The following is a 14,382-nucleotide window of genomic DNA, read 5'->3' as shown; positions in this document are numbered from 1 at the left end:
ACTGTGAAGACTGTTTGAGCCTCAGAATCTGATGCCTCAAGGTGTTAATACACTGGGGTTGGCTCCTCGGTTCCCTCAGTTTCAGGTCAAGAGCATCCACCAGTGACCTACACTAAGGTTACTGTACTTATTTCCAACAGCTCCAAATATTAGGTCTCTTTGTTAGGTTATCCGAAGGACGCCTCCCTCTAACTTCCAACAGGCAGCCCTGCTTGTGTTCCCTGGAGCTACACTGAAATCTAGTTCTTTCTGTTTGCAGATGGCCAGCCTGCCACCTGAGTGTCTCCTCCTCTCTGTAGTCACCTGCACTTCCTTTAAAGTTCCTCTTAGCATTCAAATATGATGGGTCATTGGTTTGGCCAGGACGAAGGCAAACCAGTTATTTTCTCAATCATTCTGAACACTTTACTTTCACAATACAGTCTAAGTGAACATGAGTGTTTTTGGTAATGATGACATAGTATTGATTTCTGTTGAACTTGGGCACAACGGAAGTTCTAGTTTGTGCTCTATTAATATCACATCACATGCTTGAGTTGCTTTCATTTGGACCTAAGTGGCAGGGCATTTTATATTTTGATTTTACCTCATTGGATTTGACCCATTAGTTTTCAACCTGTTGATGGAGTCTTGGGATTTGATGGAGTCATTCACCATATTAGTTACCCTTCCTTGTTTCATGTTATCTTTGCATTTGCAAAATGTGCTACCTCTGACTTCACTCGTCACTGACAGAAATACTTACCTGGTGGAGGCAACAACAGAGCAGCAAGGAACTAGAGGTCCTTCCATACTGTAGCAATGATTGGTTTAATAGGACTCCTTGGCTATAATCAGTTAACTAAAATCATGCCTATGAAACTGTACATTCTTCAGCGAAGAGCTCTGTGGTGTAGTAAGTCAGAGGAGTGGTTGTTTTTGGTGGAGGTGGGGAGGGGGAAAGTGGAGGGGATTAACTGGAAAAGTGCACAGAGAGCTTTCTAGGGTAATGGAAATTTTCGAATATCTGGATATGTGGTTTATATGGATGTATGTCCTTCTTTGTCCAAACTGCTAAAACCTTTTGTTTAAGATCTGTGTATTGTACTGCATTTAAATTTTCATCTCAATTATAAAAATAGTATGTAAATCCGTTGATTGCCTGAATTGCCAGCTGTTAAGAATTAAAGACCAGTTCTACAAATCAGAATAAAATCTTGAGGTTTGGAATACTGAAAAGACTGTCAGTATTTGACAGTGATGAAATCCAAAATAAGATATAGAACTCAACCACTGTTTTGTATGAATTGCTTTTTCAATTCATCCTTTGAATAATACTTCTTTAGGGTGTGGGATGGGAAATAATTTTCTTCTAAGCAGTCTACTTGATATTCAAAAAAAGATGGAGAATAGCTTTACTATATTTGAGTAACATGTTTTCAATAGGTTTTGCTTTGTTCTATTTCTAAGCTCCTGGAAAGTTGGAATCTGTAAAAGGCTTATCGACACATGGTATTCAATGAGCGTTTATTTAGAATGAAGAAAATTAGGTATCATTTCCCCTACTTTGTCCATTGAGTATTCTTTGTAAACCACTCTTCTGCAAGATTTCTCCTTTTAGAGGTGAGATTTTTGTGTCGGCCATGCCATAGAGTGAGAGATTATGAGCTAGGATTATGTGATGGAACCACAGACTCGTTAGTAAGGTGGTGACCACTGTCATATAGAACATATTAAAGCGGAGAAGAGCTGTTTTTCAGAAGTGTTGTGAAAACACTGCACGTCCTCCGTTTCTCACTCGAAGTAATACCTTACAATCTTAGGATACTTTTCGTTCTTCATGACTGTTTTGCACATATTTTATTTTCACAAGGAATTGCAACGTATTTTGTTAGGATTATGATTCTCAGCATTGGACGGTGAAGCGATTTGAGAAAGATCACACTACTCGAATCTACTCGAATCCTTGACTCCATTCAAAGCCTACTTCAAAATTGTATCTCTTCAGGGAAGCAGCTGTCCCTCTCCTCACCTAAGATGCTTTAACCAATTAGAAAAATTGTCCTAAGCCATACTGTTACTATCTCATTTGCTTTGTATTTGTTCTTAAATTTGGGGAGACATACTTTCTGTCTCCTTAGCTAACATTCACTGTGTGTAAATTCCTGCTCTTGTGCCTTGAACGCCTGGTGTCCCTAGTATGTGGCCAGATGAACGTTGGCTACTTAATGAATACTTTCTGAACAGGGGCTGTTTAATTAGGATAGTTTCTTTCTGCATTTGGTAGGTTTTCTGAGTTTTATATAAAATCTTTGGAAACTTGTAAGGTGATGGCCTATTAGTGAAGCAACGTGATGTGGGGAACAGATGCACATTGACATTAGTTGACCTGAATCCGAGGCCCTGTCACTTTCTGGCTCTGTAAAATGGGACGGGTCCCCCAACTCCATACCCTGCTGTGAGGGGTGTATGTGGCCTGCAAAGTACATGGGATGTGATAATGCCCTTGATAAAGTCAGACTCCATGATTTTCCTCACCTCATTGTTATCTATGGCATTAAATTTTTTTTTTTTTTAGCAAATACATTTAACAATTTTTAAAATTTTTTTTTTAATTTTGGGGGGAGGTAATTTGGGTTTTTTAAATCTATTTTTTAATGGAGGTACTGAGGACTGAACCCAGGACCTTGTGCATGCTAAGCACACACTCTACCACTGAGCTGTACCTCCCCCGCTGCAAATAGTTTTTTAAGTAGCATGAAATTATATATACTTTCTGAAAAAATTCAGAAAATTCAGAAAGTAGAAAAGAAAGCAAGCAAAACCTCCCCTTGATGAAACTTACCTTTAATATAACAATACCTACTTTTTATGCAGACCTTATAAAACAATCATTTTTAATAATTCATTTGTTCATCCAGCTTTATTTTTTGTTTGTGCAATAATCCAACAAGCATTTGTTGAATGGCTACTGTGTGTCAGGCACTGTTCCTGGTGTTGCAGACAGAGCGAGACACCAGGCAGACTCCCTGTCTTCATGAAACTTATGTTACTTCTGGGGGGAGAGAGAGATGCAATAAACACATAAACAAATACAAATGTGATACGAGATGGTGCTAATGCCATGACTGAAACGAAGAGCAGGATCCAGAGTGGTGACAGCCCTTCTTTAGAGAGGGTGGCCGGAGGAATCCTGAGGAGGTGACATTGCACCAGAAATCAGAAGGGATTTTGAGGGAGCAAGCCAAGCGGCCACCTGAGTAAGAGAACTCCAGGCAGAGGAACACCAAGTTGCCTCCAGCTCCCACACGTGGATTAAAAACCCTCTGTGGACTGGACATCCAGCTCTCCAGAATACTGTCATCTAACTTTGACAGTGGGAGTGCTGGTTATCTGTTGTCCTCTAGGCTGTTAAACCTTGATTTTCTTTTTAATCCAGGTTGATACCATGTTATCTATTACCCTGCTTATATCACTGGCTTAAGTAAGGCTAGTGATAATCTTGGGTTAATGTTTTTGTTTTCTTTGCATACATAAAAGTCCTTTTATAACCCAGACCCTAACCACTGGGAGGAAGCGCTGATCCAAAGAGTGTTCAAAATGGAAAAGTGCCCTAGTCTGAGGGAGTGTGGGCGTTTCCCAGCCAGTGGAGGTTTATAGGGAGGTGCTGAGCAGGGAGGAGAAGGAGGAAGGCTTCCTGAGTCAGGTCTTCATGGTTTAACATCATTCTGTTTCACATGAATTATTATAACGGCAGACATATTTATCCAAATCAAACTATAAAGATAGGTTTCAGAGAAATAAGAATGGTTTTTGGATTATCCATGTTTTGGCTTCTATTACTGTAGAACACTGAGAGTTGACTTCGGTGCTCAAAATCAAGAAACTTAGAAACTTGCTGTGAACAAATATTCACAGAGCTCTCCTTATGCGGTATGTCTGTCATCTCTTATACATGCGTAGCAGGTTTCAGAAGTGTCTATCTAAAACCTAAACAACTGGAAAATTCAAATGATCCCTTTTGTTCTTAGGTGTTCAAAGGAGAAAAGTATGTCTAATAGAGAGAGATAACAGATAGAGATGACTTTAAATAAAATAAAACACCAATGGACGTAAGGTAAATGTCCATCAAATAAGATTTTGTTAAATTTCTTACACTGTCTATAAATCCACGTAGCTGCTAAGGATTGTTCAACCCCTTAGTGATCACCGTCAGTAAAATGACTTCTGAATAGGGGAAAGTCAAGTGAAAGTCAGCACGTCTTTAGTGTTACGTAAATTCCTTATTGCTTTTTACGTCTCTGGAGTTGGTGATGAAAACTTGGCTCATCGGAACCATCAAAGAAACAAAGCAAGGTACTCTCAACCCATATTCCCCGTCGCCATTTCTGGTAAGACGACACCTGTCTTACTTTTGAGGTTTTCTCCCGAGGGAATTAGGATTAGTAAAAAAATATCTGGACAGTTATGTAATGAAAGAACCTGGAAAGTCGATCTGCTTTTGTTTCTAAGCAATTCCTTCCTTTGTACTTTTACTTAACAAAGATGACTCCCTTTTTTCAAATCATCTCAATACACTTCATACATAAATCCAAATTCTGGCTGCTGGGTTAGTATAAAAGACATAGAAAACCTGAATTTGCTCAGAGGATTTACATTATAATATCCTTGTCACTGAAAGCTTTTCAGTAGTACTAACTAATTATGGTTAAGAAGAGAAATAGTGTGATTTCTTCTCTTGCATGTCGAGGACTGATTGCCTCTGACGTATCTCAACAGTCCAGAATGAGACATGTTTCTGTGGAAAAATGGATACTGGGAGCCTTGCGTGTTTGTGATTTCTGTGTCATTTGACTTAGGTTTTTCGAGCTGTAATAGTTGACAATTTAAGCCCTTCTCATCACCACTAAGCAACTCTAGAAAATATAGCATCTTTTAATTTGCAAACTCTGAATTGGCTATACATGGCGATGTTAGGAGAGTTTTGTGGCAACCACGTGCCACAGGCATCCAAGGATGTGGTACAATGGGAATGAACCATCTCATTTCATTGACAACATGTGTTATGTATTATTATGGTTCTGGCCTCTAGATTTTAATTTCTTGGTGACAGGATCTATATTTGGGGGAAAGAATTGTCTGGGCTAACATCGTGTGTAACAATAATTTGGATTAAATGTTTATTTTCCATGCAAATGTAAATAAGATGCAGACACCCTGGGTGCCAAGGATTTTTGTGTGAATCAAGGGTACGAGTAACAGAGGAGCCTGCTCTGTGTTAGTGGTGAGAAGGCATCTCTTGGAGGCTAACACATATACATACTGGAATCGAGACTTGGATAATGTCCTGGTTGAACATGGATGACCCCAAACCATTGCCAACAGCCAGATGTGCATCCCTGCAGCCCACGTAGCAGAGAGTGGGGGGATTTGGAAATACTCAGCTGCTATGCTTGTTTGAGAACCACAGACAATTCTGCCTTGAGGTCACTCTGACAGAAAATGGGGCTGTCTCAATCCTTTGTCTCAACCTTGTCCAAACTTAGAAATTACCTTCCATATATATATTTTTTCTCATCCCCCCATTTTTTGACTTATGCAAACAGCAGTGTAATAAAAGGTCCTAGACCCTCAGAATGGAAACACAAATTCATTTCTGCCTGAGGGATGCCATTCTAGAAAAAAATATTACTTCTTTGCCTACTCAGAAATGTACTGTTTAAGCACCATCCTCTTCTGTGTATACCAATTTCATACTTGGAGACGGTGATGAATTTTAAAAGACATTTCACCTTTCGCAACATACAAATAATACTGGTTACCAGTGGCTTGCCTGGTAATTGTGGTCTGTGCACAGGGCCGTGAAGATTCTCTTGAGTCATCCTTTAAATATTTTCCTTCTCTTTATGTGTTTGCCTTTCAGTCCTGTAGGTATTCCCACAGTTTATGCTCTTCACTTGGAGCTGAGAGTTTTATCTCATCCCATCTTATTTCCATTTCCCTTTCTCTTGGTTTACACCCTGAGACATTTGGGGAAAGGAAAATTCTTTGCCAGATTCTTAGGCTTTGCTTGACGCAAAGCTCCATGAACACCCACGAAGCAAAGACCACTGTCATGAAAGGAAAGGAGACAGTTGTTCTTCTGAGTCCTTGCCGCCCGCTGTAGGGCTTTAGAAGTGAGAAACGCGGTCAGGCTGGAGAAGGTTAACAGTAGCGGTGTCAGGAGGGTCCTTGGGTACAGCTGCTTGTGGTCAGTGTGAGGAATGAGTGCGAGGGCGGTTTTCTTGGCGAACGAAGCTAAATTCAAGAGAAGATGCAGAGGAGGAGTAATAATATCTTATCGAGAATGATCGTGTTTGTCACTGATACGTTTCCCAAACATAATTGCTTTCTGTGGATTTTGAAGTGTGGTTTTCTACTCAAATTGATGAAGGAAGGGCTAAAACCTGCTTCTTCCCCAGATATGTTTTTTTTCCCCTTAAAATGGAGTTGTAAAAATCCTCCTCCCAAGCTGTTCCACAGGCATCATGAGAGCAAAGCTAAAAGCCAAGAAGCCCCTGGTTTGAGGGTAGGATTAGGGCATTAGTCACCATTTAAACAAAATGGTGTGATCTCGGGCATGTAATCTTTGTCTCCTCACTTGCAATTCACTTTATCCTAGGGCTTAATTACCTTTCTTTCTCATTATTGTAGGAGTTAGACCCTACTGGTATGATGGTTGGTAGGGCTTACTGTGTTCCAGAAGGACCTGATTTGGATTTTTATCAGAGTCACCAACAACTCACCTCCTGTGCATCACTTGAAAGCTTTTTCTTTTTTTTCTATTTTATTTATTTATTTTGAAAAATTTTTGGTTTTGAAAAAAAATGTTTTTAACTGAAGTTACAATGTGTTGATTTCTGGTGTACAGCATAATACGTATATTCTTTTTCATTAAAGGTTATTACAAGATATTGAATATAATTCCCTGTTCTATACCTAAGAAATTTGTTTTTTTAATCTATTTTTATATATAGGGCTAACATTTGCAAATCTCAAACTCCCAAATTTATCCCTTCCCCACCCCCTTTCCCCTGGTAACCATAAGATTGTTTACTATGTCCGCAAGTCTGTTTTTATTTTGTAGATGAGTTCATTAGTGTCCTCTTTTCTCTCTCTCTCTCTCTCTTTTTAAGATCCCACATATGAGTGATATCATAGGGTGTTTTTCTTTCTCTTCCTGGCTTACTTCGCTTAGAATGACGATGTTCAGGCATTATTTTATTCTTTTTTATGGCTGAGTAGTATTCCATTGTATAAATATACCACAACTTCTTTATCCGGTCATCTGTTGGTGGACGTTTAGGTTGCTTCCTTGTCTTGGCTATTATATATAGTGCTGCTATGAACACTGGGGTGCGTGTATGAAAAAATTCTCTGAGGAGAGTAAATGTTCACTTTTAAAACCTGTCATTTTGCAATGTCCCTGCACTCTCTTCACTTTGTCTGCAGGGAAAGAGCCTGAGCAGTGCTGACGCTCTCTCCTGTCCTTGGTACCCTCCCTGTTACATTTCCAGTCTGATTGTGGCCAAATGGGTGTAGCCGCTGTTTCCCAAGGTGGCCTGTACACTGACTTAAGGACTTTTCTCGTGCCAGGAAACAATGTCATGAGAACCATCCATGGGGTGGGAGAGATGATGACCCAGATGGTACTCAGCAGGGGTTCCATCTTTCCCATGAGTGTGCCTGACATTCAGCCCAGCCTGCTCCCCAGCAAGCAGGGGACCCCCGCCGAGCAAGAGGACATCACTGTGATGGACACCAAGCTGAAGATTATTGAGATCTTACAGGTACGGGGCCCAACTGGGAGGTGAGGGGTGACAAACACCCAGTGGTGCTCATTGGTTGAATGTCTTACACGTTCCATTCCAGATCACTATGTAAATATTCTGAAATGCTATTTGTCTAATTTTATTTAAGTTAATTATAAGCCTGGGAAGAAATCTCCCACTGACAGTATGTAACATATTAATTACATGTGTTCATTCCTGTTAAATATATTAATGACGTCTAACAACTGCAGAGGGCTTTGAGGTTGACATAATTTCTTTCATATGTATTTTCTCATTTAGTACTGACCCTGACTTAATTTTACGTTGATTTAAGTAGGATTTCAGAGCAGGAAAAATTAAGATTGAATTCTAACTCTTTTCCTATTTTTAATTGAATTGGACATACAATTCTATGTACATAGATTTACTGTAGCAAGAACTCAAATAAAATTTTATTTTTATCAAGAAAATGTTAATAATTGGTTTTAGCATTTTATATAAGTGACTATCTCTCTTTGCATCTTTTTTGGGGGTGGTAATTGGGTTTATTTGTTTATTTATTTTAATGGCAGTACTGGGGATTGAACCTAGGACCCTTGTGCATGCTAAGCATGCATTGTACCACTGAGCTATTCCTTCCCCCCACTTTGCATTTTTGTTTCCAAGAGACTAGATATAATACATACATATATATTTTTAAATTAACCTAGTCTAATGCCTAGCTCTATGAGTTTAAAGGAGGTAAACTGCTATTTCATAACTACTGGTTTAGTGGATAAATTCCTCATTCCTGTAGCTATGAATTCTTAGCTTTTTTTGTTTAAGTTTGGAAAGTAGTTTTATGGTTCTTTAATTATAGCATTTATTTTAGATTTGAAGAATGGAGCCTGGAGTTTTCAAAGATCTATACAATTTACTAAGTCCTCCATCATATTTTAATGTAGACTGAGGTACCAGAAGTGGGTTAGTAGTCCTGGAAAGAGGTCTGTACATTTTTATTTAAAGTAATGAGATTTATAATCATAAAAGGGTTCACAGTTCCTCCAGGAATTCCGAAGGCTGAACCCTGAGAAATAATTGGCAGGCCTCCCAACTCTGTGTTCACGACCCTGAGAAATCACTGAGCGGTCCTTTCTGAAACTCAGGAAGGTGGCGAGTGATCACCTGACCTGTGGCCTGATGGGCCCCCAGCTTAACGTCCTCCTCCTCACGGGACAGCCTCTGAAATATGTGCCCTCATTTCAGCCCAGGAACAGTGACAGGAAAGCAGCATTTCCAGAGCAGTCTAACAGCTGAAAAATGGTGGGCTGGAGACACCATGCAGGGTGGGCGAGGGCTGGCTTAATTTGCAGCCTCTCTTTTGGGTGCTTTATGTCTTTCTTGTTGAACCTGCTCTCGCTCTGGTTTTTGTGTCTCTGTGTCTGGGTCTGATTCACTGTGCTTGTGTTCCTGTGTGCAGCTCTTGAATGTTTTTCTTAGAATGTCCCTTCGAGACGTCCCTTAAGCAAGCCTCCTGCTTTCTGCCAGCAATGCCTCCTCAGGCTCTTCCTTTCTGTTCTCCATCATTTCATGTATCTTTTTTTTTTTTTTTGTCTTTTTACTTCTCTCTCTTTCTCCATCTGTCTTCAGCCGCCTCCCCACTCTCTTTCTCTGCCTTCCTTCTTACTCTTCCCTTTCCCCCTTTTCTTCTACCTTCCATTATTTTTCATAATTAAATATATTGGAGGATGAAAGCTTCAATTTTGGCTCTATTTATAAAATAGAATTCCTTGAATACTAATCTTCATTTAAAACCTAGTAAGTGTTGCACTAATTCATATTTTAATAACTTGTTCTCTATAAGGGTTTTTTTTTTTTTTTTCTCCAAAAACACCCGTCTTTTTAGGCACCTGCAGTCAAGCTTCTGCTCCCACCTGTCTGCTCAGGGCCGCCAAACCCACGCCCTTTCTCAGCCCTCTTCTCCCACGGTCTGTCTTCTTTGAAAATCCCCCCTTTTTTATATTTAAAAACTGCTTTATTGAGCTATAATTCACATACCATACAATTCACCCATTTAAAGCATACATTCCAAAGGATTTTAGTATATTCCCAGATAATGGGCAACCACTGCCACAGTCAACTTTGGAACATTTTCATCATCCCCGAAAGTAACCCCATTTCCCCCAATGTCACTGCACCTCCCCCCCCCCCCCCCCGCCCTAGGCAACCACTAATCTATTTCTGTCGCTATAGATCTGCCTATTCTGGGAATGAAAATCTCCTTATTAACTGGAACCAGTTCCGCCGCTATGTGTTGCAGTGCTCACAGCATGTTAATAAAAGATTCTCTTTGGTGTTTGCCTTTCCCTCTGGATTAAATGCTCTTCAAAGGCAGGTCTTATATCCTTGGAGCCTTTTCTGTACCCTTGGGACCTTCCTCAGGACCTGGCTCAACAAGTTTGTTGAACTTGACCGGACACAGCTGACGTGGGGCATGGTTACTGCCACGAGGACCATGAAGGTCTAGCAGAGGAGAGAGAGGGCGAGAAGGAGGGGGTGGGGTAGGGAGATGGATTCCACTGTGGACCTAGAGGTGTAACTAAGGTGTTGGGTGAGCAAAAAGGAGAAACATTGATCTGGACTGGGGAACCAGGGAAAGTTTCATTAAAAAGGAGGTTCAAACCCCACCTTGGAGGATTATCTCCAAAGCTGGTGATTATGGGGTGGAGGAGAAGAGCATCCAAGGTAAAGGGAACCAGGGAGATGAAGGTGAGGAGGCAAAAGAGAAACGGCAGGTGTTCCATCTTGTGCAGGTGGAAAGAGGAGAGTGGGAGAGAGAGTGAGGGAAAGGGGGCAGGAGAAGGCGGGAGGGAGGGAGGGAGGGGTCTGATACAGTGATGGTGGAGACAGTGAGAGACAAGGTTAGATGGTAGCACCAAACACCAAGTTTTCTGAAACTCAGATGACCATTATTGTTTGCTGTTCAAGTGAGACTCTCTTAAGTGAGTGTAGGGGACACTGATAACAATACTGGGAGCAGAGGCCAACCCTGGCCTGTCTCAGGCAAACCGGGAGGGAAGGTACCACCTCTCTGCTGTTTCCCGTCCCCACTCAGGTGTTGGCAGCCCAGACTTCTTCCTTCTCTGATCGGCATTATACTCGAGACCACAATGAGATGTGTGCTAATTTCCCAGTTATGTTAACAGTGCTATATTTTGTTTTCCCAACTCGATCACTGACTTCTTGAGGGCCCTGGGCTTGGGGCGTTTGCATTCTTCATGGTGATGGGCACAGATGGGAACCTTACTGGCACTTAAGTTTCCATGACCAGGGCAACGGTACAGACTCAGGGGAAAGCAGACGCCAGTCAGGCACATCCCTGGTGTACTGGACGCTGTAACTTACGCTGCCCTTCGGTAGCCTGGATCCAGGACCCGCTGTGGCGTGGCCAGAGTCCACACCATTGGTGCTGAAATCGTGGCCTTCCTGTGAGTGAATGAGGGTCACAGCCCCAGCACTTTCCTCACAGAGAAAATGGGAACTCTGCAAAAGGCTCAGGAAATTATGTCATCCTCACCTCTTCGTCCAGACTTGCTGGTTACCTCCACCTGGAGTATTCGGAGAGCAATCATGGGGGGAATGTCACATTTTCTTCTTTCCAAAAACTGCTTAGAGATTTCACTGACGTTGGCTGATGGAAATGCATCACTTTCCTTAGGGTTCTGACTGATTATCACGTGTGCAGCTGAAGTGTGATGAGTTTACCAATGAGGTTTCTCACGAGTTCGTGTGGCACGTTGATAGTTATGTTGTTCTTGGTGTCACGTAATGAGTTGAATTTTTAAGCATCGCAGGCTGATAAAAGAAACTTACGTTGTTTTTGTTTCTCGTAGTTTATTCTGAGTGTCAGACTCGATTATAGGATCTCATACATGCTGTCAATATATAAGAAGGAATTCGGGGAGAGCAATGGAAATGCTGAGACGTCCGCCAGTGGCTCTCCAGATACGCTGCTGCCATCAGGTATCTCCTTTGTGACAGTGTTTCCTCTTTGTATGGTGTCTTCCTGAGGACTTGAAAGTTCCTTTTATGTTTTTAAAACAAGAAGTATTCCTATGAGACAAAAGTGTCAAAATAAACTCCACCAGTGTAATGAAGGAACTGAGACAGAACATCAAGTAACTTGCCCAGAACAGCAGGGAGGATGTTTGCCGCTGCTGGTGCTCAGTCCTTTGCATGCAGTTTCTTTTGTAATCGTCACACCGCCGTGAGGTCGAGGTGCTGTTTATGGTGCCATTTTACAGATAAGAAAACCAAAGTCAGAAGAGTTAAGTCACTTGCTAAAGGTCATGAAAATAGCAGAAGAGGGATACTTGCTGAGGTCTTTCCAATTCCAGAGTCTGAAACTTTTAAGCATTATGTTATTTTGGTGAAAATCCAAGGGAATTTTTTTTTTTTTTTTGGCCTGGATCAAAGAGCAGAGTGAAATGCAGCTGTCAGGAGGAAAGGTGTTTTGTAGGAAGACATCACCCAATTCAAGAAGAAAGCTATGGAGTTCCCCAGAGGTCTCGATGTGGATGCTGGTTTAATTTTGTGTATAGGTGTTGTTTTTTTAAACTATTATTATTACTTTGCGTGGTTGTAAATGGGTATTGTATATCAGTTTTTCATATTTAAAAAGTGTAAGAACGAAGCCACTCTTATTTCTGAGTATAGGAGCATAATGACATAAGACCATAAAAATTATTATTAAAATTTTGTGACTCTAGAAAGAACCTTATGAAACTTAAGAAATATTAAATTACTGTTTTTCTGGATAGCTCCAGCCAGTCATGGCAAGCTGGAAACTATGGCGTATTAAAGATTTAGCCAGTTGACAGAATTCTTCTTCTTTGGGCAGGATTCATACACAGATACAAAACTTTCTCTTAACCACAACCACTGTAGCAATGTCAGGAACCCTCCTCTTCTTTGTCCATCGATCAGTTTGACAGGAATGAGTCAGTGATCGTAAGTAAGTGTGCAGTTAGAATGGATGCTAGACCAAACATCCTGCTAGCTGTGACTCCTTGGTACCATCCAAAGACAGCATGTCTGTAGAGACGGAGTCAAGGTCTCCTGAGCTAGAAGTCTCTCTGGCATGTTTGCAACAGTGTTGTTTTTATGTTTCCCAGAAGTGTAGAACCCCAAAGGGCTATTTCCAGGAACGATATGGCAGAACCAGAAACTTCTGCTGGCGGTTGCATTGACAGTGGCATAAAAATTATTGGCTCTCAGAAGCCAGACTTCTGGAAACAGGAGCTCTAAGTGTCAGTAAGAAGTGTGGGAGGGAAAGTCTGGGGCGTCGGCAGAAAAGCAGTTCTCTCTGATTTACCTGGTCTCTCTCACTGGTTGTATCCATAAGAGGTAGCTTTCTGGGAAGACTTCTGTTTTCCCTTTTTATATCTTGCTCTGTTTTCTTTTTATGCTTTTGGAGATGAGAAATAAATTGTGTACTTATCACAGACATCTTCAGAGTGTTAGTGGTGGGGATGACTGAAGAATCGTGATTGGTTCACATTAAAAACCAAAACCAAAACACAAGAACCCTGTCCCACAAGAATAAAGGCTGGAATTATAGAAGTAAGCAAGTTTAGGTAAAAAGATGATGTTGTTTGGAAGTCCCGTATAGTAACAAGGTTCTTTATAAAAATATTGTGATTCTTTAAAAAAAAATTATCCTTCCGTGTTATTATACACACACACAGACACACATGCGCACACACACATCCGCAGACACACACAGCTATATACAGGAGGTAACTTTGTAAATGATGCTTCTGGTCTTTTGAATGTATCTTTGACTATAACAATTTACATTTTAAAATGTAAACTTCAGTTTAAAATATTGATATATATGAGGAACTATGTTATGACTTTTTAAAGTGTAGATTGACTTTTGTGGCATAAAGAAATTAAGACAAAAATGCTTTTCGGTATGCTAATATTAATATTGTGACTCCTAATTATAAAAAGATAAAGACTGGATTTTGCCCTGTATCATTGCAGCTATTGTTCCTGATATAGATGAAATTGCAGCTCAGGCAGAAACTATGTTTGCTGGAAGGTACGGTAACATTTATGTATGTTTATCTTGTGGATAAGATTTTACTTAGAATTTTATTGACACTTTATTGTTCATCTCTGTCTATGTAAGTTTAGATCCTTTATTGTTGCCAACATAATTTCTGCCAGAAACGAAGCTGCTAATTGACCATAGAAGAGAAAGCATAGCTTTCCTTTAGGTCAGGTAAAAAAAAACCAACAAACAAAAAAACCCGAAAACCAGGCTAGATGACATCAGTATATTGAACTCTCCCCTGAATTCTTTGCTTTTCTTTCCTCAAATAATGACAGCACAGGAATGCCCTTTAACTCCCCTGGTATAAATATCACTGCATCTTGCAAAACATTGCTTCCTTGAATCTGAGAAACTTGAGGCAAGAAAGTTACTCCTTTCAGCATTATCATTAACTTTATATGTAAGAAATAAAGCAGTTTTCTGCCAACTGTAAATATCTATGATTAAAGAAAACAAAGTGTCTCTGCCATGACTACCCTCCTTCGGTATTAG

At 40.5% G+C, this 14,382-nt stretch overlaps 1 protein-coding gene across 2 annotated transcripts in view; it reads left to right on the top strand.

The window, feature by feature from the left end:
• ITPR2 (inositol 1,4,5-trisphosphate receptor type 2) overlaps positions 1 to 14,382 on the top strand; it is a 417,609-nt gene that overhangs the window by 151,720 nt on the left and 251,507 nt on the right. For both annotated transcript variants that reach the window (XM_074357919.1, XM_074357920.1), the window contains 3 exons: positions 7,615 to 7,808; positions 11,663 to 11,792; positions 13,818 to 13,875. In XM_074357919.1, the coding sequence (XP_074214020.1) occupies positions 7,615 to 7,808; positions 11,663 to 11,792; positions 13,818 to 13,875 (382 nt within the window). The remainder of the gene's footprint in view (positions 1 to 7,614; positions 7,809 to 11,662; positions 11,793 to 13,817; positions 13,876 to 14,382) is intronic.

This window comes from Camelus bactrianus, chromosome 34 (genome assembly GCF_048773025.1).
Source record: "Camelus bactrianus isolate YW-2024 breed Bactrian camel chromosome 34, ASM4877302v1, whole genome shotgun sequence".
Lineage (NCBI taxonomy): Eukaryota > Metazoa > Chordata > Mammalia > Artiodactyla > Camelidae > Camelus > Camelus bactrianus.
Note: the sequence above shows the minus strand (reverse complement) of the source record. Positions and strands in the feature narration are given on the sequence as shown.